Source organism: Balaenoptera physalus (assembly GCF_965194825.1).
Source record: "Balaenoptera physalus genome assembly, chromosome: 7".
Classification (NCBI taxonomy): domain Eukaryota; kingdom Metazoa; phylum Chordata; class Mammalia; order Artiodactyla; family Balaenopteridae; genus Balaenoptera; species Balaenoptera physalus.
This window is the reverse complement of record NC_138886.1, coordinates 68,311,283-68,336,250: the sequence shown is the minus strand read 5'-3', so window position 1 is coordinate 68,336,250 and position 24,968 is coordinate 68,311,283. Positions and strand designations below refer to the sequence as shown.

Genomic DNA, 24,968 nt, shown 5'->3' with positions numbered 1-24,968 from the left:
GTTCACCTGCTGAAACTCAAAGCAGGAATCCTGGGCTGCATTTCATGTGTGCGTGGATGGGTTTGGGGAGGGCATGCACCTCCGCTGATGGCCAGTGTTTTATTTACAGATTCACCAGAACTTCCAGTTCTTTCCCCCAACTTGAAGCTAAGAGAAGAGGACGAGTTTTGTGTGAACTGCTGCTTGGGGGTAATTTGACCTCATAGATGACAGCTCAGGGTAATCCTAGCCAGCCCCTGATCCCTCCAAAGGGGCTATGAAAACAGCACTTGGTTGTTGTTTATGCAAAATGAGGGAAGGGGCGTGTTTGGAGGGAGAAATTTTGCAACAGCTTAATGCATGTCGAGCAGCTGATGTCAGCTGGCTGGTGGAGATTAACATGGTGTACAGCGCCCCTGTTGTCTTTTTACCTTAATTAATTAGATGAGACATTTAATGTGTTGAAACATCCAGCCGAACATCTGGGGTTTTATGGGTAGTGGCGTTTATCCAGCTGTTTACTCTCCCTGCTTTCCGAGGAAGATCCATGCTCACTGGGTCCTGTTCACTCTTAAATGTAGTCACTTCAGAGGCCACAGGATCCCTAACGCCAAGCGCTTTGATCGTGGTTAGAGGAGTGTCTCGTCTTCTGAGTGATCAACTTGAATTTTCCTCAGAAAGGAATTTGATATGATGAAAAGAACATCTCAAGGAGTTAGCAAAATTGGCCCTGGCCCAGGTTTTACCACTGATTGTTCTGTGAGATTGAGCGCATCTTGAATGCCCCCTTGGCCTTGTTTCCTTATCTGGGATATTGTGGGGAGGCGAATAATTTCTGCCCTGCTTAGCTCTTAGGGTGGCAGGAAGAAGGAGACCAGATGGAAAAGCTCTGTGAACTGTGCACGTTTTACAAATTGTTCACTCAGCCACCCAAAACTATTTTAGGAAGCATGTAGGTGTTCCAGGCATCGTGCTTAGCTGGTTATATAATAGTGAACAAGATACCCCCCCCACTCCCTAGACCAAGGAGCCCAGTCTGGGCAACAAACAAGCATTCTGTAACACTGTGGGATAAGTGCTGTGATAAGAATAATTACAGTGTGCTCGGCATCAACGCAGTCTTGGGTTAGGGGTGAGGTGGTGGGTCAAAGACAGTTATTATTTAAAAATAGGGATTAAAGAGGCTTTGGTTTTCTTTTTTTGGCAATGCCTGGAAGAGAGCCTTGGAAAGATTTGCTGAGCACAGCTGTTGGGTTTCATCTGAAATGCACGGGGTACTCACTCGATTTCTTGAGAAGAGAGTGAAACTCCGGTTAAGTATGTGAGCTTGCTGCTTTTTGGCTGGAGGACCCTAAAAGGCCACATGGGAACAAGCCCGGTGCAGCTGACACAGACTTCAGAGTGTGAGAAGGAAAGCTTCCTTTGGTTGCTGGCTCTGCACTTATCATCGGCTTAAATCAAGATCCTGTTTTGTCCCAGGTGGTTGGATTAAAGCCGTGTTGGCCTCGGGGAAACTCTTGCTGAAGCAGATACATGCCTGTTTCATGTAGGCCCTGCCTCTTAGGGATTTGTTTTAATATTTCTTTAATTAAAAAAATTTAAATCTGCAAAAATGAGAATAGTGATGAACCCCCGTCAATAATTATCTTCCAGCATCAATAATTATCAAGATTTTGTCACATTTGATTCATCCATCAATTCCAGGCGTCATGTCATTTCACCCCTACGTACTTCACTGTGCTTCTCTAAACGTGTGGACACTATATTACATAACCACAATGCCATGATCACATCTACGGAGGATTTTTAGAAACTTGTTCTTGCTCTTTTTCCTCTCCAACATTTTATTACGAAAAATTTTGAGCAGACTTCCCTGGTGGTGCAGTGGTTAAGAGTCCGCCTGCCAATGCAGGGGACACAGGTTCAAGCCCTGGTCCGGGAAGATCCCACATGCCGCCAAGCAACTAAGCCCGTGCACCACAACTACTGAGCCTGCACTCTAGAGCCTGTGAGCCACAACTACTGAGCCCACGTGCCGCAACTACTGAAGCCCGCGCACCTAGAGCTTGTGCTCCTCAACAAGAGAAGCCACTGCAGTGAGAAGCCTGTGCACTGCAACGAAGAGTAGCCCCCGCTCACTGCAACTAGAGAAAGCCCACACGCAGCAAAGAAGACCCAACACAGCCAAAAAAAAAAAATAATAATAAAAAAAAATTTTTTGAGCATATGACAAAGTTGAGAATTTGAAAGTGCACGGCTGTATATCCACTGCCTAGATGCTATCATCCGCATCGACACACCTCTCCATCTAGTCCTCCCATTATCCTTCCATCCATCTGTCAGTCCGTCTCGTTTATGTATTTCAAAGTAAATCACATACATCAGTAAACTTCTCCCCTAAATAGTTCAGCATTCGTGTCATTAACGGTTTAATATTGGTTTCCTTTTTCGTTTGAGATAAATTTACAATGACATGCACAGATCTTGAGGTGTCAGCTGAATTTTGACAAATTCATGTGCCTGTGTAACTCCAATCCCTATCAAGATGTAGAACCATACCTGCGCCCCAGAAAGTTCCTGCATACTCCTTCCCAATCATTCTCTTATCTCTCTCTCCTTGTGGTAACCACTGAGCTGATTTTTTTTCTACTATAGGTTAGTTCCTACTGTTCCAGAATTTCGTATAAATGGGATCGTAAAGTATGCACTCTTGATTCTGTTCACTCAACAAAAGTGTTCGTGAGATTCATCCATGCTGTTATGTGTCTGCTGCCTTGTGGCTGCAAGTAGTTTGCTTCTTTTTATTGCTGATTAGTATTCCATTGAATGATGATACCACGATTTATCTATCCTCCCATTGATGGATGCCTGGGCTGTTTCTACTTTTTGGTTAAATGAATTAGCTTCTTTGGATATTCTTGTCCAACTCCTTTTTGTGAATGTATGGCTTTTATTTCTTTGGATAAATTCCTAGGAATTGAATTGCTGGGCTGGGAGGTAGGCCAGCATGTAGGAACTGCCATAGCTTTTGTCAAATTGGTTTGGACCATTTTACATCCCTACCAACAGTGAATGACAATGCTGGTACTCTACTTAGCCAACAGTAGGTTTTGTTAGTCTTTTTGATTTTAGCTGTTCTGGTATGTGTGTAGTGGTATCTCATTGTAGTTTAAACTTGTCTCTCCCTGATGACTCATGATGTTAAGCACTTTTGTATATGTTTATTGTCCCTTTATATCTTTTTGTGTCTGTTCAGATTTTTGCTTGTTACTTGTGTCTTTATTGTTGAGTTATAGATGATTTTATATATCCTGGATAACAGTCCTTTGCTAGATATCTGTTTTGCAAATATTATTTCCCAATGTGTGGCTTGCTTATTTTCTTAAATGTATCTTTGATGAGCAGAAGCTTTTGACTTTGTCTAACTTAACCAATTTCTTCTTTTATGGTTATTATTTTCTGTGACCTAAGAAATCTTTGCCTTCTACTCTTACAAAGGTATTTGCCTGTGTTTCCCCCTAAAAACTTTGTAATTCTAGCTTGCACATTAGGGTTTGCTGTGATCCAGCTCAAATTATGTATGTGTGTGATTTGAGATTGGGTCAAGGATTTGTTTTTTTAAAACCAATTTCTAAGCTATGTTTACCTAGGAAGCGCCATGCCACAAGGGTAAACAAATATGAATCTAGCCACTGGGTTTTCTTTTTAAACAGTTTGTTAGGTGTGCTGCTTGCTCAGGCCACAATGGACACGACTTAGCTGCATATGGTACTTGCCCCTGTTCTTCTTGCCTGCTTTCAGCAATCGAGTATCGAATGCCCACCGTGTGCCAGGCACGAAGGCAATGGTACCCAAGACCCGCCTGCCAGGACGTCAGACTGAGCATGTGGTATGAGAATGGGGGGATGAGCAGAGTGGCCGTGATCTGATGAGGGGTCTGGGAAGTCCTCCTGGCAGGAGGGATTTTTGAGCTGAAATCTGAAGGCAGTGAAAGGGGTCAGGTAGGACTAGGGGTCTGGGTAGAGTGTTGTCAGGGCTGGTGGGGAGGAGACATGCCAAGTTGGAACAGCCCAGGTGGCACCTGCCTTCCCCCAGAGCGTTGGTTGTCTAAGAAGTGGAAAGAGAAGGTGCCTTGGTGATTGGCTTGGTCCTTTCTGTGTGTCTCTCCAAGACTCAGTGGGGCCATTGCCAAAATGCCTGCCCTGTGTCTCCTCAGGATGCCTTGACCAGTTGCACCTTCTTGAAGAGGTTTCCTCAATTCATCTATTTTTTTTCCACCGAAGAAACTCTTCTTCCTTTTGACTGCCAAGGAGGAAGGGACAGGGAGAACCCCTGGGGTGCTCTTCTGTGGCTCCGGACATACTGTCTGCTGCTCTCTCCAGGCTCTTGGCTTCTCAAAGGACCATTGGCTCTCACTGACTGCCCTCCTGCCCACTCAGCCTGATGGCTACATGCCCCAGCAGAGCTCCTCTCATTGGTGCCTGCCATCCCACAAGGCCCTCTGCCTCACAGTCTGCTGAACCAGAGTATCTTTCTCAGAGCTTCTGAGCATTGCCGCATAAGGTCCTAGTTGGCCCCTCTCCCTTGGCATCACTACTCCTTGGAAGCGAGTCTGCACTCTTTTCTAGCTGTCCCTTCAACACTCTCCCTAGAGTGCCCTGCGCATGCCTTGAACCTCTTCATTTCATCCGCTTTCTTTCTCTCGATGCCTTTGTGTCCTGGGTCAAGGCCACCAGACTGGTGCTGCTCAGATTCCCATCTCTCCTCTCAAATTGTCTCTTGAACCCCGCCCGCCTTCCCCGCTTAATCATATCTCCTTTGTAGTCCAGGCTCTGGCTCCAGCAATTGTTTTTGCTCATCAAAGAATCCCTGTCTGCTACTCTGTTCCTCTACCTACAAAGATGATCTGATTTCACATCTTTTACCCAATACCGCATGATGATAATCACATAGTTTACAGTTCTTGTGTATGTCCTGGGTAATTTCTTGAACTCCTGTTGGACTTTTCTTGTTGGTTTTGTCACCAGATTTTTCAGCATGGTCTCTCTCCCCTCCTCCACTTCCTCAGCGGCATCCGTTCCTTGGATCCAGCACAGCCACTCTGCTGAAGCTGCTTTCTAGTCACCATGTGACATTTTTCTGAGGCATTCAACTGTTGAACACTTAAAATCTTTTCTTTGATCTGTCACCAAATTTTCTTCTTTTTGTCAGTGTTTTCCTCCTGAGACTTCTTTATCCTGCTTCCTAAATGTGGTGTTCTTCAAGATTTTGGCCTTGTTTTTATTCCTTTTTTCTCCTCTTGGCAACTTTATGTTCTTACGGCTTTGTTGTTTCTAAATGTCTTCCAAACGTGTGATTCCTGTAAGTCACCATTTAGGACATTTCCACCAGAATTCCCTCCCTCCCTTTCCTTGCCTTTTGTTGATAGGTTCATTCATATATTTATCACCCATCCCCACTTCCCTACCCCAGCACCCTTGACAGGCATGGCTAATCAATCAAGACGGTCATCCTCACTAAACTTGGCTGTGACCTATGAATTTTTCAGTATGGCTCCCAGGCAGCCACTGCTAGTTGGTACATCAGTTGCATCTATCTGTCATATTTGTACCAGATGGCCCTGCTTTCTGTTACCCAGAATCTGGTCCCCTGAAGGATTAGTCACCACCAAAGGTTCAGTTTATAATCCCTGCCCAATTTCCTAGCACCATGGGCAGGGTATAAGCTGGAGTTGTTCAGAGTTCTCACAATGCAACGTTTCTTTAAAGATCTAGATAGGAGATGTAGGTAGGGGGAATGTGAGTCGTCTTGTCTTAAGATTGGTATGAAATATATCTATGTATGTTCAACAGTGGTCTTATTTTGCAGTTCATAAAAGCATTCTCACTTATCCCTTTGCCTCTGGGTATATTCTAAATAGGAGAGAACAAAGTTTAGTAAACATTTTAGAAGTTTATAAGCCACTGCAGGTAGATAACACATGCACGTTGGGAAAAGCACCGGCTTTGTCCATCCTCAGAGGCTAATTGGGTTGGCTTTGTGAGCTGTTCAGGGAGAAGACCGTTCCAGAGATGTAGGTCCTCCTCTGAGAGGACCCTGCCTCTAGGATCTCAGAGTTCTTGTTATTCCAGATACCCTGAAATCATTCTAAACCATCAGCATAGAATGATGACTTTTTGACTTGAGGTTTGGTGATGGTTGGCACCTTCGCCTCTTCTAGACCAAGAATGCATTTTCCGCTCTAAGTGTTTTCCTCCCTCTCATGGCAGCTGTGACAGGTCACAGGCTTCCAACTACCGGACAAAAGGAAAACTGGGCTGCAAATCCTTGAAGAGTCTGCACTTGGAGTTTTAAGTCAGGTTGTAAATGGAAGTCAATTATGTGGGAGGTGGTGTGGGACCCGGGGTGGACGCTGCCGCTGACCAGCTGTGTGACCTTGGCCAGAAGCTTGGCGTCCCTCCATCTCAGTGCCCACACCTGCCTGACGAAGCTGAAGGGTTGGCTAATCTTGAGGGTCCTTTGAGACCCGGCGTTCCATGTTCTTTGTTTTCCTGGTTGTTACTGTTATGACTTTATCTAATGAGACTGTCCTGTTTAGACAGTAAAGAAAGTTCTGTGGAATGATCAGCGTTTTGAAAAGCACTTGGAATTGCATCTATTTGTTGGTTTATATTAGAATGGTTTTGGGGTCCTCGGGAAAGAGGAGCACATCCTGTCCTGGAAGACTGAGTGTAGCTAGGGGGACGGGGAATGGGTAGGTCTAAGAACTGCCTATTAATTGACTGCCCTTAGGTTTATCAGAGCAGCCAGGAAACAGAGGTGTTTGGTACAGGCTGGCATCCCATTAAGCCACACAGTGTATGGCTGTGATTAAGAGCACAGGCTTTGGAACCAGGCAGAAGGCCTGGGGTTCTAGTCCTGACTTCATTACCATCTGGCTCTGTCACCTTGAGTGAGATCACATCTCTTAAACCTCAGTCTTCATGTTTGTAAAATGAGGAAAGTAAGAGTGTTTCCATCATAGCGTTGCTGTAAGGATTAGATGGGATGAGATACAGAACTCCTAGCCCATGTGGTGTACAGTAATTGCTCAATAAACATAACCTCTTAATCAGAGTGCTTGCCTTAGACTGGGCTAGGCGTTTTTCCTCTGGTGTCTGAGGAAAAAGTCACACGATCACACTAAATGGTAGAAGTTGTTAGCCACAAATTACAGAGGAGGAAATCGAAGTTCAGAGGAGTTAAATAATGTCCTCCACATTACACAAGCAGTCGGTGACAGGGCTAGGATTGGAAACCTCCATCTCCCTGCCTCCAGAGTCTCCTTCTGCCATGCCCTCTGCCCCCTGGAGTGGAGAGCCCTCCTCACTGCCCACAGCAGGCTGGGCTCAGCGGGGGATTCTAAAAGACCATGGGAGAGGCAAGACGAGTCACCCATATCCACCGAAAGCTGTTCTGCTTACAAACAGGTTGGGTTCTAAAGAACTACTGGAAGTTCATTTGTTTGAAAAGTCGAAAGCTATATTCTAGTAGCTACTGTTCATGCTGCCTCTTGGGGGCAGGAAGAATTACCATGCTTTCCCCCTGAGGAACAGCTTTGTTTGCAACCATGAAAATTCTTAACCTGAAAATTTATAAGTAGAGGACCATGCAAGGCAGAGCAGAAGGTAAAGGGTCCTGAAAGAGGTAGGGACACTACACCATGCACAGTCAGAGGAGAGAGAGTCACGGCCAGTAGCAGGGCACAGTGGGATCATCAGTAGCTCTCTGTGGTGGTGGTGATGGCAGTGATGGTGGTGGTGGAAGCAGCATTCAAGATGGGCCTCGAAGGAAGGGAAACATGTTGGAAAAGTGGAGGTGGCAGGAAAGAGAGCAGCTACAGGGTGCATTCCAGGTGCATAAAACTGAAGCTCAGCTCTGTGGAGTGAGGAGATAATGAAAAAAATCCTCCAACTAATTTTTCATGTCTTTTAATGCCTTTGATTGTATCACATGAAGGCAGGTCAGAGAGTCTAAGAGGCAAATACCCTATTTGTCAACAAAAATATTTCTAAGCATCTTTGTCTTTCCTCCATCTGTAGGGGAGCTTCCGGCACCAGGGTGCTTGAAGTTCTTTTGTCTGTACCTGCACTTCCCAGTAGGGAAGCCACCGCCACATATGGCTGTTGAGCACTTGAAATGTGGTCATCCTGACATGTGCTGTCAATGTGAGACACACACTGGATTTTGAAGACATAGTAAGAAAGTAAAATATCTCAATTTTTAGTATTGATTACATGTTGAAATGGTATTTTGGATAGATTGGATTAAAAGTAAAATATTAAAATTAAGTTCACCTGCTTTTTACCTTTTTAATGTGGCTACTAGAAAATTTAAAATGACATGTGTGGTTCTCATTCATGGCTTGCCTTCTGTTTCTATTGCATGGTGCTGTTCTGGAGGGACTTGTTATATACTTAAAGTTCTATCATCCATTCTAGGGTCATTTGAGTCCTAGATGGCTTTGAGCTGGGTGCACCTCAGGAAACATACTTGGTTATTCAGATGTGATGGAGACCTACGTTCTCTCTATGGCTAGGTTACATACATGGTTCTCTGAGCTTCAGATACTTCATCTGTGTAGTGGGCACGGTAGATCAGATATTTTCCATGGCCCCTTTCAATTAAAAAATTCTATGATTCTAGCTTGGTGTCAACTGTTAACTTTTTCTGGGTTCCATTGAAAGGTCTCTACTGCTCCCTTTACCAAATGTCAGAAAAAGTTGGGATTATTCCCTCTTACTTGTGGTCCTTTAGTAATTCTTGGAGTGGAAAGACTTCAGAGTTCTGATAGATTAAGGAAACCTTCTTACTCTCCTTCTCTTCTCTGTCTGTTGGCCCATCTTGGCTTGTTTCAGTGTGGTCCTGAGCAAGGTGGCCCACCAGCTCCTTTAAAATGGTACAAGCATCAGAGAGCTGGGAGAAGAGGTCTCTCCTTTCTTTGGTTCATGACTGTTAAGACTGCTTTTGAATACCCCATGCATGGTGATCCCACAAACTTTATTTAGACACTGTCTAGGTCCATAAAAACTGAGAATCTGATCTGTATTTTCCCTTTTGGCTCTACTAATGTTATAACAAATCAGTCATGTCTTTGTAAATATCTTGCTTTCAGCAGTTCATCCTCTTATACACTGTCCATCTGCTATTAAGTAAAATATATCAGGTATTGCGCTAGTTTCCAGAACACAGAAGTAGAAGACTTGGTCCTTATCCTTGAGGAATTCCTGGATAAAGGGGGTCCACCTTTAAACTTCACCAACAAGGTGAATACACGGTGCTTCCTGTCTTGAGAGGGACATTCAAGCTGGGGTGGGCACAGGTGAGGAAAGAGGGTGGCGCCATGAGCACACTAGGCGATGAAAAGTTGACTTTCGGTTGAGCGTTTTTGATGTTTCAAAGTGAGACAAGGTCTTAGTTAACTACCAACATGTCAAATAAATAAAATCTGCCCTATAAATATATATTATATATAATTCCATTTAATGGAACATCAATGTCTGGATGCAAGTGTGTTGCTATACTGAAATCCCCTCTTATAATACCAGTTGCAATGTAGTTTCTTGCCATTTAATTTATTTTTCTTTTGGAATGAGCCTTTACAATATGTTACATTTTTAAAAAGTAACAATACAGAAAGGGGGTTATATAAAAGCAAAGTTTTACTGGTTTAAAAAACAAGGGCACTAGAGAGGGAAAATACTGTTAGGCCTGTGGAGTCCACTTTATTGCAAGTGCCTGAGTCTAAGTTACCCTTAATAAAGTCTTGATTTCTCTCTCAGAGTATGGGTGAATAAAATATATCTGCAGAGGTATTTTTGGGTCGCCAGCATTTCTTGGCTTTTGATTTGAGGTTTGTAGGAATCCTCAAATGATAGGGTACTAATTGGCCCAAATTGAAATCTCAGATAATTGGACTGATTCCGAGCATAGAAATGGTAATAACGTCTAACATATACTGTGGGAAATGTGTTTCTTAGTAAACAAAAGAAAGCACTCATTTGTGTACCTATGCTTAGGAGATACTTCATTAAATATATATAAAATATAAATATGGATCTTTGCACATTAAATGCCAACAACGTACATTTTAAAAAAAGGAAACTTTTCAGTGTATATGACACTGAAATTCAGATATTCGTATCATAAGGACTGCATTTTATGGAAGATTTTCTTGTAAATTAGGAAAATAGAAAACATTCACCATGAACCAGTAGTACTTTTATAATAGCAAAAGTGAAAAGTAAATATAACAAATTTGTACCATCTTAAGTTAAATCTTAATTTAATAAAATCTTGATTTTTTTCTCTCAGAGTGTGGCTGAATAAAATATATCTGCAGAGGTATTTTTGAGTAACCAGCACTTCTTGGCTTTTGATTTGAGGTTTGTAGGAATCCTAATCTGATACACAAATCTACACGTGAAATGAAAATAGGGATAAACTTGTTCATATGCAGCTCTATCCATACGAACCATGCAGGTGTTGACCATTTTCCCCGGGGGGGTCGGGTGGCGGGGCGGTGGCTGGAGGTTGAAGAGAGGCACACAGTAATAACAGTGGTGGCAGCAATGTTTATGTAGAGGGTTGAACTTATTAACAATGGGAGCAGGACGCTAATTGTTGCCTAGAAACCAGCTTTTGATTGGAGCAGTGATGAGTTCTCTGTATGTCTGTTTCTTTTTCTCTTTTCTCTGATGTGCTGCACCAGAATACTGTGTATCTTAGTTTCTGTAATCAGAATCAGTTTAGTGTAAAACATTTAAAAAAATTCTATGCCATTTCTGGATATAACTAAGTTGGAGATCGCTAACATGGAGTTTTGTTGATGTGCTGGTGTCTGATGATTAGAGGTACCCTAGCTGGTTTGCAAGGATTGTATGTGGGCATTTAAATAATTGATACACTACTTTGTTTTGGACAGCTCAAATAGCTGCCCTTTATTCACCTGTAAGTAGAATAATCAGGTTATTTATTACCATGCATGTCAAATGGAAAAACTCACTATAAATTATAACTTCAAATTATTATCTATCATCTACCTGCATAATGAGGCACAAAGTTTATTTAATCATTCATTCATATGTTCAGTATTCCTTTAATAAATGTTTACTGAATGCCTACTCTGTGCCAGGCAGGATATGAGAGGTACTAGGGCTGTAGCAGTGAACAAGATAGAAAAAGGTTCTGAGCTTGATAGATGAGACACATAATAAACTCAGCCACAAATGTGCCAATTACAGATCAGAGTAAGTGATGGGAAAGGCATCCACGTGATGAGAGAAACTCTGTTTGAGAGGTGAGGGCTTGGAGGGGTGTATTTTAGGTAAAGATGATTAGTGGAAGTCTAAGGAGGCAACAATTGAAGTGAGACCTGAAAGAATAAAGGAGCCAGACTTTCAATGTAGAAATGGTTTCACATAGTCAGTGGTGTTTAGTATACTCAGAACTGAGGTGGTTCTGCTATGTGTGATGCCACTTGTGTGCGAGGGTGATATTCTGAACTGACCCAGGAACTAATGAGGGAAGACAGTAGCCTGGCCCTAGAGCACAGCCTTGGAGCCCCCATTAGGGCAGCTGTTAAGCCCTTAATTGCTGGGTGATTGGGAGGGAGGGTCTCAGGGGAGGGACTAGGTTGGCTCTCAGATGCCTTGGGGGCCACAGCCATTCACCCGTTACGGTATGGAAGTATTTCAGTATTTAAACAGGCAGCATGGCACGTGTGATGGCTGGTCATCAGCCATGCTTGTGCGTCATTTTACGGTTCAAGGAATTTTGACAACTGACCAATTGCAGTTACAGATCATTTAAGAAATTCTGGCCGCTTCACATAGTTCAGTAGAGAAAAGGAAGGGTTAAACTGCTGTTTTCAATGCCGGCAGTCATGATTTTATACTCTGGGTCAGATTTTGAGGAGGTAGCAAACTGAATGTATTCTTCCCAAGAAGGTAACCAACCTAACGTTCCTTTTTTTTTTTTTTTTTCTTTTTCTTAAATTAGGCGGCATCACTGTCCACACCTCCCTACCAATATTTATGATAAAACAGAGAAACCATGTCTTTTCTCCGAATATACCGGGAACTACCCTCTCTATCACTCTTACCTGCCCAGAGAGTCCTTCAAGCCCAAGCTGGAGTACCAGAAAGGGCGCACGCCAATGGAAGGCCTGACCACATCGAGGTGAGGGCAATAGTGTGAATGTATAAATGCACACCACTAATGGAGTAATGTACAGCATTAACCTAACGTTCAGATTGCATTGACGTGCACTATCGATACATGCTATTAATGCCTGAATGTTAATTTCCTGTATCTCTGAAAGAAGAGCCTGCATTTATTAGCCTGTTTAGTTTTCCCTAGTCCCCTCTTAAGGAGAAAGGATTCTTGCTTGGGGCTGGGGCAGGGGAAGGGGGAGCTGTGGGGTGGGAATTGTAAATTGATCTACATCAAAACGGTGGGAGGTTAAGTTAAGTATGAAAGGAAAATAATAACGAGAAAGAGGGTGGCTCCTGCAGAAAAAGGAGCTTTGGGCTTCTGCACAGAAGCTCCAGGTCAGCTTGGGTGGTGGTAGTGATGTTGGTCGTGGTGAAAGAGAACTTGAGCTTTTATGAAATTATGCTATAGAGTTTGAGTTGGGGTCCCCTTGAACGTTCCTCAGGAATATGAACAAAGAATATTTCCTTTTACATTACCCTTGACTTAGCAACTCTGATTCTTGAGCTCCAGCTCTGTGTGGAGACTGAACCCCGTGGCTCAGCGTGTCAGGCCTGCCAGAGGTATCTGTACTGAGGGGATGGGGACACATGATCAGTCTCAGGGTTGTTCCACGTGTTGCAGGGCTCTAACAGAATCTGCTGTTGACAGCTCAGTTAGTGATCTCCAGGTGATGACCTGTGACTGGTGACCCAGAGGAGTAGAAACATCTTTGAGTCAGCTGGGCAGTGTTTCAGGTTGTAGAGCTTAGTCACCACATGAGACCTGAGAGCTGGGCGCCTTCTCTGCCTCCCAAGTTCCTCATCCCTACAGGGCAGGATTGCTGTGCGGTGGAGGTGAAATTGTTCTACCACGATGCCCGCACATTACAGGTTTGCAAGACCTGGTAAAATTTCTTCCTATTGCTTCCCCTGTTGCCTCGCAATTTTGTGCTTTTCTGTGAAGGTCCCAGGTGACCCTGGTTAAGCAGAACACCAGTTCATTCAGTTTCCCCCAGGATAGGCCTGGAAATGTCCTCTGTTGAGAATGTGGGTTGGAGGCATGAAGTATTCCTCCTAAAAGCTGCTGTCTTCTAGATCCAAAGGAAGAAGTCCATGTCTGGGTTATGGGGCAGAAAAGACCCACAATGTGGGGAATGAAGCCCAGGGATTCCTCGGCTTTGTGGGGACCCCTGGACAGGGGCAGCTTGAGAATGAGAGGGAGTCGAGGGTCTTATCTGACTCTTGACTTGAATCAGGTCACCTTTATGCTGAGTAGTTATATTAAATGATTTGAGGTCAGCACAAGGTTTCTGGGTCCTGATTCATGAAAAAAAATGTAATCTATGCAACCTGTTTTTCAACCTGTGACTTACTAAACAATATAAACCTTAAAGTTTGGGCTTCATTTCCCCAGGAAAACAGCGTTCTTTGTTTCTATGAGTCTAAAGACCACAACAAGAGAAGTGGATCATTCTGGAGCATTGCTTTCCGTTTTAAGAAACCACAGTCAATGCTCATGAAAGGAACTAGGCTTATGTATAAGAGACACGTAATTGGTAGGAAAGGATAAGAGCAGTGTTGAGGAATGGATTACAAACATCACGTTCGGTTTCTAGATGCTGGTCTTCACTTCTCTTTGTACCCAATTTGCAGGAAGTCAAGAGTGCCTTGTGGGATACAGAGTACAGGCCAGCTTCAGATATTGTCCGGGAAATATTTGGTTACTTGGAGGGTTGGATGTTGAGGGATGCTTTCTGTTTGTTGCCCACAAGCTCAGGAGAATGAGGACAAATCCTTTCTCTGGAGCAGGCGTCCTGTCCCATCCCCTAGCTCTGAGGCCCCCAGTGGAGCCCCACACGCCCGCCCTCTTCCCGCTGGTGCTTTGCAAAACAAAAACTTGCCCTTTGACTTGTCCTAAATTATCCTTGCCTTGTGTCACTTACAACAATAAACATATCACCCAGAAAGTCTCTCTGTCCCTGCCAAGGCCAGAATAACAAAATCATTCATGTTAAGATATGGCCAGAGTGGAAGAATGAAGATACTGAAAGAATTTCCAAAACAACTTATTAATGATTGTAAGAGCCTTAAAAAGAAAAAGTGGCAGGATCATGGTTACCCATGGGAAGAAAAAAGAACAGAAATGCTTCTCTCCTCTCCTTTATTTCCTTCCCCAGAAAGAGGACTAAGGGGTAGATGAGCAGAAGACATCTCTTCTCTCCCCCGTCCCTCAATCTCATCATTTCTCAGCCCCGTGCCTACCCTGCTGGGCACGTTTTCATAGGCTAAAAAAAAAAAACCTATGCCCCTATCAGGATGCCTCCTTTTTTTTTTTGAGCTTCGGTGGGCTTTTATTGACATAAATGAACAAAAATCAAGATTTTACTAACCATCTTTTCTGAACTTTATAAACTCAGCAGAGACTCTGGCCCATATCTGAATATATACAGTAAAACTATTCCCCATTGGGAAATGCAGAGATGCTGTCATCTAGGTTCTCTGCCAGAGGACGCTGGGGAAAGGATGGGTCAGCCTTGTGTCTGCACACCTCTGTGTCTGTGCAGATTGTCATCCTCTGCCCTTAGAACTCTGATGATTAGAATGTCCGACCCGCTTACCTATCTAAAGGCTGACCTGGCTTAGTTTCTGAGATTGGACGCGGGGCTGCCACCTGCTGCATGAAAAAGTCATGTGGCCTGTGGCTTGGCTAGGTTTGGTGATTAAGCTCAGACACAAAAAACACCTGGTTTCTGGAAAGGTTATCATCCCAGCATGAGGCATGATTACAGCTGCACACAACTCTTACTGACTGTAAATCTTGGGGATTTACAGCAGGTGCCATGAGGTGAATGCTTGTGCTTTTCAGCCCTTCTTAACGTTGAACTGTTTCTTGCAGCCCTTAGTAATTCTCTCACAGAGGATCTACCTTTAGTTCGGGTAGACCTGAGATCAATTTATGAATAAGAGGTTTGCACTTCAAGCCTCATTTCCCCTTAGGCATGTCACCATGTAAAACAGTTGGGCCCCATTTTGGGACATTATTTTGTTAGCTAAGTGAGATCCCTAAAGATGGGCAAAGTGGACAGCCTCTGAAAAAAGAGGTGAGTCTTCAAGATGGTGTTAGACCTTTCTTCTTAAAGGGAGAGGGGCCGAGGGTAGGGTGAAATGGAGGTGCAGAGGGGGAGGATGGAATCGGGTTCACACTTGATGGGTTTGGCGCAGGGAAGAGGGCAGAAAGTTGGTGGCACAGATTCCTTCATGTATTGACAAGACTCCTTGGTAAACAGGAGTGTAAGGGGGAAGAGCTAAAAGTGAAAGGGCTTTTAGAAAAGCCAGGAAAGAAGCAAGACGGTAGTAGGCTTGAGTCTTTTCCTACCTATTGAATATTACACATTTCCTGTTCAAATACATATTTCTCCACTCACAGCTATCCCAGTGGGGATATACTTCCTCACCTCTATAGATTAGACCTCAGAATTAAGACATGCAGTAAAAGGTCTCAGCACTAGACTTGCTTAGGTAGTTTAAGAGCCTTTGATGTGCATCTTTGATTAATTTGGGGGGCATTTTGGCCGTTCTTTCTTTAAGTATTTTTTCTGTACCCAAGGCTCTGTTCATTTCTTTCCCCCAATCTTTTTCTCTCTCTGTCATTCATATTGGAGAGCTTCTATTCATCCATTTTCAAGTTCACTGAGTCTTTCTTTCTTCCTCTATTTCCATTCTGCTATTAAGCCCATCCAGTGAGTGTTTTATTTTAGACGTTGTGTTTTTCAGTTTCAGAATTTACATGTGGTTCTTTTTATATATAGTTTCTCTTTCTCTTCTGTGATTCCCTGCCTTTTAATTCATTGTGACCTTATTTTCCATTTTGCAACTAAGCATAGTTAAAATAGCTGCTGTATAATCCTTGCCTGCTAGTTGCAACATCTGGGTCGGCTTGGGGTTGGTCTTCATGATTATCTTTTTTTTCCCTTGAGAATGGGTCACATTTTCCCTGTGTATGTCAAGAAATTTGGATTGATCCTGTACATTGTTTTTTTTTTTTGGATTGTGTTTTCTAATTTTTTAACATCTTTATTGGAGTATAATTGCTTTACAATGTTGTGTTAGTTGCTGCTGTATAACAGAGTGAATCAGCTATATGTATACATATATCCCCATATCCCCTCCCTCTTGCGCCTCCCTCCCACCATCCCTATCCCACCCCTCTAGGTGGTCACAAAGCACCGAGCTGATCTCCCTGTGCTATGCAGCTGCTTCACACTAGCTATCTATTTGACATTTAGTAGTGTGTATATGTCCATGCCACTCTTTCACTTCGTCCCAGCTTACCCTTCCCCCTCCCCATGTCCTCAAGTCCATTCTCTACGTCTGCGTCTTTATTCCTGTCCTTCCCCTAGGTTCATTAGAACCATTTTTTTTTTTAGATTCCATATATGTATGTTAGCATATGGTGTTTGTTTTTCTCTTTCTGACTTACTTCACTCTGTATGACAGACTCTAGGTCCATCTACCTCACTACAAATAACTCAGTTTCATTTCTTTTTATGGCTGAGTAATATTCCATTGTATATTTGTGCCACTTCTTCTTTATCCATTCATCTATTAACGGACACTTAGGTTGCTTCCATGTCCTGGCTATTGTAATTAGTGCTGCGATAAACATTGTGGTACGTGTCTCTTTCTGAATTATGGTTTTCTGTGGATATATGCCCAGTATTGGGATTACTGGGTCATATGGTAGTTTTTTTTTTTTTTTTTTTTTTTTTTTTTTTTTTTTTTTTCACACACACACACTGTATTTTATTTTTACAAGAGATAAATAGACTGACACCAAGCATTGTACATGGATGACCACAACAAAAGCAACAATGATTGCAATTACCAAACATGAAACACACTCATACTATGTCATAATATTGACATTCAGTCCAGTAATCCTCCACTGTAACAGCTCCTTTACTTTGCAGTGAAAATTGATTTGTATATTCTTTGCCTCTGAGTCCTTGTGGGATTTTTTTTTTTTTAATTCAGACAGAAAGTCACAAAAATTATACTCATCCTCATCAGTTCACTCAGTCCCATGTAATTAATTGTTTTTTTTATCTTGATCTTTTGTTAGCACTTTTATGAGTTCATCAGTTTTTCATCAGAGTTCTGAAAATGCTTATTCATTCAGTTCAGCAGTACAGTCAGTTACCAGAAACCTGTACTTGTCAGAGTCTTTTCCATGAATTTCTTGAAGATGAAACCCTTTTATAGGAACATATTTGCAAAATCATCAGAGTACACCCAGAACTGTCTGTAAATGACAAAAGACTTAAAAATGACCACGGTAAAAGATTTGATGAAAGTTCATAATAATGCAGTTGACAAGAAAATTAGTTATTTCTGAGATATACATTTTAAAGTAATAACTAGGATTATGACTTATAACATTATACCAGAACATATAAGATTTTTAGAAATTTCATGTAATGTCTGAAACATTTATATTAACATATTTCCATACATATTTCCATACAAATACAAATATAAGATTTTTAGAAATTTCATGTAATGTCTGAAACGTTTATATTAACATATTTCCATACATATTTCCATACAAATACAAATATAAGATTTTTAGGAATTTCATGTAATGTCTGAAACATTTATATTAACATATTTCCATACAAATAACCCAATGAAAGTTTAGTATTAGTTGTTTTGTTTGTTTTTTTATACTGCAGGTTCTTATTAGGCATCAATTTTATACATATCAGTGTATACATGCCAATCCCAATTGCCCAATGCAGCACACCACCATCCCCACCTCACCGCAGTTTTCCCCCCTTGGTGTCCATATGTCCATTCTCTACATCTGTGTCTCAACTTCTGCCCTGCAAACTGGCTCATCTGTATCATTTTTCTAGGTTCCACATACATGCATTAATATATGATATTTGTTTTTCTCTTTCTGACTTACTTCACTCTGTATGACAGTCTCTAGATCCATCCACGTCTCAACAAATGACTCAATTTCGTTCCTTTTTATGGCTGAGTAATATTCCATTGTATATATGTACCACATCTTCTTTATCCATTCGTCTGTTGATGGGCATTTAGGTTGCTTCCATGGCCTGGCTATTGTAAATAGTGCTGCAATGAACATTCGGGTGCATGTGTCTTTTTGAATTACGGTTTTCTCTGGGTATATGCCCAGTAGTGGGATTGCTGGGTCATATGGTAATTCTATTTTTAGTTTTTTAAAGAACCTCCATATTGTTCTCCAGAGTGGCTGTATCAATTTACATTCCCACCAACAGTGCAAGAGGGTTCCCTTTTCTCCACACCCTCTCCAGCATTTGTTGTTTGTAGATTTTCTGATGATCCCCATTCTAACAGGAGTGAGGTGATACCTCATTGTAGTTTTGATTTGCATTTCTGTAATAATTAGTGATGTTGAGCAGCTTTTCATGTGCTTCGTGGCCGTCTGTATGTGTTCTTTGGAGAAATGTCTATTTAGGTCTTCTGCCCATTTTTGGATTGGGGTGTTTGTTTCTTTGATATTGAGCTGAATGAGCTGTTTATATATTTTGGAGATTAATCCTTTGTCCGTTGATTCATTTGCAAATATTTTCTCCCATTCTGAGGGTTGTCTTTTCGTCTTGTTTATGGTTTCCTTTGCTGTGCAAAAGCTTTGAAGTTTCATTAGGTCCCACTTGTTTATTTTTGTTTTTATTTCCATTACTCTAGGAGGTGGATCAAAAAAGATCTTGCTGTGATTTATGTCAAAGAGTGTTCTTCCTATGTTTTCCTCTAAGAGTTTTATAGTGTCCAGTCTTATATTTAGGTCTCTAATCCATTTTGAGTTTATTTTTGTGTATGGTGTTAGGGAGTATTCTAATTTCATTCTTTTACATGTAGCTGTCCAGTTTTCCCAGCACCACTTATTGAAGAGACTGTCTTTTCTCCATTGTATATCTTTGCCTCCTTTGTCATAGATTAGTTGACCATAGGTGCGTGGGTTAATCTCTGGGCTTTCTATCTTGTTCCATTGATCTATGTTTCTGTTTTTGTGCCAGTACCATATTGTCTTGATTACTGTAGCTTTGTAGTATAGTCTGAAGTCAGGGAGTCTGATTCCTCCAGCTCCATTTTTTTGCCTCAAGACTGCTTTGGCTATTCGGGGTCTTTTGTGTCTCCATACAAATTTTAAGATGATTTGTTCTAGCTCCGTAAAAAATGCCATTGGTAATTTGATAGGGATTGCATTGAATCTGTAGATTGCTTTGGGTAGTATACTCATTTTCACAATGTTGATTCTTCCAATCCAAGAACATGGTATATCTCTCCATCTGTTGGTATCATCTTTAATTTCTTTCATCAGTGTCTTATAGTTTTCTGCATACAGGTCTTTTGTCTCCCTAGGTAGGTTTATTCCTAGGTATTTTATTCTTTTTGTTGCAATGGTAAATGGGAGTGTTTCCATAATTTCTGTTTCAGATTTTTCATCATTAGTGTATAGGAATGCAAGAGATTTCTGTGCATTAATTTTGTATCCTGCAACTTTACCATATTCATTAATTAGCTCTAGCAGTTTTCTGGTGGCAGTTTTAGGATTCTCTATGTATAGTATCATGTCATCTGCAAACAGTGACAGTTTTACTTCCTCTTTTCCAATTTGTATTCCTTTTATTTCTTTTTCTTCTCTGATTGCCGTGGCTAGGACTTCCAGAACTATGTTGAATAATAGTGGTGAGAGTGGACATCCTTGTCTCGTTCCTGATCTTAGAGGAAATGCTTTCAGTTTTTCACCATTGAGAATGATGTTTGCTGTGGGTTTGTCATATATGGCCTTTATTATGTTGAGGTAGGTTCCCTCTATGCCCACTTTCTGGAGAGTTTTTATCATAAATGGGTGTTGAATTTTGTCAAAAGCTTTTTCTGCATCTATTGAGATGATCATATGGTTTTTATTCTTCAATTTGTTAATATGGTGTATCACATTGATTGATTTGCGTATATTGAAGAATCCTTGCATCCCTGGGATAAATCCCACTTGATCGTGGTGTATGATCCTTTTAATGTGTTGTTGGATTCTGTTTGCTAGTATTTTGTTGAGGATTTTTGCATCTATATTCATCAGTGATATTGGTCTGTAATTTTCTTTTTTTGTAGTGTCTTTGTCTGGTTTTGGTATCAGGGTGATGGTGGCCTCATAGAATGAGTTTGGGAGTGTTCCTTCCTCTGCAATTTTTTGGAAGAGTTTGAGAAGGATGGGTGTTAGCTCTTCTCTAAATGTTTGATAGAATTCACCTGTGAAGCCATCTGGTCCTGGACTTTTGTTTGTTGGAAGATTTTTAATCACAGTTTCAATTTCATTACTTGTGATTGGTCTGTTTATATTTTCTGTTTCTTCCTGATTCAGTCTTGGAAGGTTATACCTTTCTAAGAATTTGTCCATTTCTTCCAGGTTGTCCATTTTATTGGCATAAAGTTGCTTATAGTAGTCTCTTAGGATGTTTTGTATTTCTGCAGTGTCTGTTGTAACTTCTCCTTTTTCATTTCTGATTTTATTGATTTGAGTCCTCTCCCTCTTTTTCTTGATGAGTCTGGCTAATGGCTTATCAATTTTGTTTATCTTCTCAAAGAACCAACTTTTAGTTTTATTGATCTTTGCTATTGTTTTCTTTGTTTCTATCTCATTTATTTCTGCTCTGATCTTTATGATTTCTTTCCTTCTGCTAACTTTGGGTTTTGTTTGTTCTTCTTTCTCTAGTTTCTTTAGGTGTAAGGTTAGATTGTTTACTTGAGATTTTTCTTGTTTCTTTAGGTAGGCTTGTATAGCTATAAACTTCCCTCTTAGAACCGCTTTTGCTGCATCCCATAGGTTTTGGGTCGTCGTGTTTTCATTGTCATTTGTCTCTAGGTATTTTTTTATTTCCTCTTTGATTTCTTCAGTGATCTTTTGGTTATTTAGTAACGTATTGTTTAGCCTCCATGTGTTTGTCTTTTTTACGTTTTTTTCCCTGTAATTCATTTCTAATCTCATAGCGTTGTGGTCAGAAAAGATGCTTGGTATGATTTCAATTTTCTTAAATTTACTGAGGCTTGATTTGTGACCCAAGATGTGATCTATCCTGGAGAATGTTCCGTGCGCACTTGAGAAGAATGTGTAATCTGCTGTTTTTGGATGGAATGTCCTATATATATCAATTAAATCTATCTGGTCTATTGTGTCATTTAAAGCTTCTGTTTCCTTATTTATTTTCATTTTGGATGATCTGTCCATTGGTGTAAGTGAAGTGTTAAAGTCCCCCACTATTATTGTGTTACTGTCGATTTCCTCTTTTATAGCTGTTAGCAGTTGCCTTATGTATTGAGGTGCTCCTATGTTGGGTGCATATATATTTATAATTGTTATATCTTCTTCTTGGATTGATCCCTGGATCATTATGTAGTGTCCTTCCTTGTCTCTTGTAACATTCTTTACTTTAAAGTCTATTTTATCTGATATGAGTATAGCTACTCCAGCTTTCTTTTGATTTCCATTTGCATGGAATATCTTTTTCCATCCCCTAACTTTCAGTCTGTATGTGTCCCTAGGTCTAAAGTGGGTCTCTTGTAGACAGCATATATATGGGTCCTGTTTTTGTATCCATTCAGCCAGTCTATGTCTTTTGGTTGGGGCGTTTAATCCATTCACGTTTAAGGTAATTATCGATATGTATGTTCCTATGACCATTTTCTTAATTGTTTTGGGTTTGTTTTTGTAGGTCCTTTTCTTCTCTTGTGTTTCCCACTTAGAGAAGTTCCTTTAGCATTTGTTGTAGAGCTGGTTTGGTGGTGCTGAATTCTCTTAGCTTTTGCTTGTCTGTAAAGCTTTTGATTTCTCCATCAAATCTAAATGAGATCCTTGCCGGGTAGAGTAATCTTGGTTGTAGGTTCTTCCCTTTCATCACTTTAAGTATATCATGCCACTCCCTTCTGGCTTGCAGAGTTTCTGCTGAGAAATCAGCTGTTAACCTTATGGGAGTTCCCTTGTATGTTATTTGTCGTTTTTCCCTTGCTGCTTTCAATAATTTTTCTTTGTCTTTAATTTTTGCCACTTTGATTACTATGTGTCTCGGCGTGTTTCTCCTTGGGTTTATTCTGTATGGGACTCTCTGCGCTTCCTGGACTTGGGTGGCTATCTCCTTTCCCATGTTAGGGAAGTTTTCGACTATAACCTCTTCAAATATTTTCTCTGGTCCTTTCTCTCTCTCTTCTCCTTCTGGGACCCCTATAATGCGAATGTTGTTGCGTTTATTGTTGTCCCAGAGGTCTCTTAGGCTGTCTTCATTTCTTTTCATTCTTTTTTCTTTAGTCTGTTCCGCAGCAGTGAATTCCACCATTCTGTCTTCCAGGTCACTTATCCGTTCTTCTGCCTCAGTTATTCTGCTATTGATTCCTTCTAGTGTAGTTTTCATTTCAGTTATTGTATTGGTCATCTCTGTTTGTTTGTTCTTTAATTCTTCTAGGTCTTTGTTAATCATTTCTTGCATCTTCTCAATCTTTGCCTCCATTCTTATTCCGAGGTCCTGGATCATCTTCACTATCATTATTCTGAATTCTTTCTCTGGAAGGTTGCCTATCTCCACTTCATTTAGTTGTTTTTCTGGGGTTTTTTCTTGTTCCTTCATCTGGTATATAGCCCTCTGCCTTTTCATCTTGTCTATCTTTCTGTAACTGTGGTTTTTGGTCCGCAGGCTGCAGGATTGTAGTTTTTCTTGCTTCTGCTCTCTGCCCTCTGGTGGTTGAGGCTATCTAAGAGGCTTGATGGTAGGCTCTGGTGGTGGGTAGAGCTGACTGTTGCTGTGGCGGTCAGAGCTCAGTAAAACCTTAATCCCCTTGACTGTTGATGGGTGGGGCTGGGTTCCCTCCCTGTTGCTCTGGCGGTCAGAGCTCAGTAAAACCTTAATCCACTTGACTGTCGATGGGTGGGGCTGGGTTCCCTCCCTGTTGGTTGTTTTGCCTGAGGCAACCCAACACTGGAGCCTACCCGTGCTCTTTGGTGGGGTTAATGGCAGACTCTGGGAGGGCTCACGGCAAGGAGAACTTCCCAGAACCTCGGCTGCCAGTGTCCTTATCCCCCCGGTGAAACAGAGCCACCACTCGCCCCTGCAGGAGACCCCCCAACACCAGCAGGTAGGTCTGGTTCAGTCTCCCCCAGGGTCACTGCTCCTTCCCCTGTGTCCCGATGCACACATTACTTTGTGTGTGCCCTCCAAGAGTGGCGTCTCTGTTTCCCCCAGTCCTGTCAAAGTTCTGCAATCAATTCCCACTAGGCTTCAAAGTCTGATTCTCTAGGAATTCTTCCTCCCGTAGCCGGACCCCCAGGTTGGGAAGCCTGACGTGGGGCTCAGAACCTTCACTCCAGTGGGTGGACTTCTGTGGTATAAGTGTTCGCCAGTCTGTGAGTCACCCACCCAGCAGTTATGGGATTTGATTTTACTCTGATTGCGCCCCTCCTACCGTCTCACTGTGGCTTCTCCTCTGTCCTTGGACGTGGGGTATCCTCCTTGGTGAAGTCCAGGGTCCTCCTGTCAATGATTGTCCAGCAGCCAGTTTTGATTCTGGTGCTCTCGCAAGAGGGAGTGAGAGCACGTCCTTCTACTCCGCCATCTTGGTTAATCCCTCCATATGGTAGTTTTAATTTTAGTTTTTTAAGGAACCTCCATACTGTTCTCCATAGTGGTTGTATCAATTTACATTCCCACCAAGAGTGCAAGAGGGTTCCCTTTTCTCCACACCCTCTCCAGCATTTATTGTTTGTAGATTTTTTGATGATCACCATTCTGACTGGTGTGAGGTGATACATCATTGTGGTTTTGGTTTGCATTTCTCTAATGATTAGTGATGTTGAGTATCCTTTCATGTGTTTGTTGGCAATCTCTATATCTTCTTTGGAGAAATGTCTATTTAGATCTGCCCATTTTTGGATTGGGTTGTTTGTTTTTTTGATATTGAGATGCATGAGCTGCTTGTAAGTTTTGGAGGTTAATCCTTTGTCGTTTGCTTCATTTGCAAATATTTTCTCCCATTCTGAGGGTTGCCTTTTCATCTTGTTGATGGTTTCCTTTGCTGTGCAAAAGCTTTTAAGTTTCATTAGATCCCATTTGTTTATTTTTGCTTCTATTTCCATTTCTCTAGGAGGTGGGTCAAAAAGGATCTTGCTGTGATTTATGTCATAGAGTGTTCTGCCTATGTTTTCCTCTAAGAGTTTGATAGTGTCTGGCCTTACATTTAGGTCTTTAATCCATTTTGAGTTTATTTTTGTGTATGGTGTTAGGAATTGTTCTAATTTCATTCTTTTACATGTAGCTGTCCAGTTTTCCCAGCACCACTTATTGAAAAGGCTGTCTTTTCTCCATTGTATGTTCTTGCTTCCTTTATCAAAGATAAGGTGACCATATGTGCATGGGTTTATCTCTGGGCTTTCTATCCTGTTCCATTGATCTATATTTCTGTTTTATGTGCCAGTACCATACAGTTCTGATGACTGTAACTTTGTAGTATAGTCTGAAGCCAGGGAGCCTGATTCCTCCAGCTCTGCTTCTCTTTCTCAAGATTGCTTTGGCTATTCAGGGTCTTTTGTGTTTCCATACAAATTGTGAAGTTTTTTGTTCTAGTTCTGTGAAAAATGCTATTGGTAGTTTGATAGGGATTACATTGAATCTGACAATTACTTTGGGTAGTAGAGTCATTTTCACAACGTTGATTCTTCCAATC

The 24,968-nt window shown here is 41.6% G+C and overlaps 1 protein-coding gene across 8 annotated transcripts in view; it reads left to right on the top strand.

The window, feature by feature from the left end:
- The first annotated feature begins 3,866 nt into the window (after window positions 1–3,866).
- Window positions 3,867–24,968, top strand: part of SAXO1 (stabilizer of axonemal microtubules 1) — a 116,092-nt gene continuing 94,990 nt past the window's right edge. For all 8 annotated transcript variants that reach the window (XR_014265409.1, XR_014265410.1, XR_014265411.1 and 5 more), the window contains exon 1: window positions 3,867–12,198. Coding sequence is in view for 2 of the 8 variants with exons in the window: in XM_082468046.1 (XP_082324172.1) it covers window positions 12,176–12,198 (23 nt within the window). In the remaining 6 variants the exon portion in view is untranslated. The remainder of the gene's footprint in view (window positions 12,199–24,968) is intronic.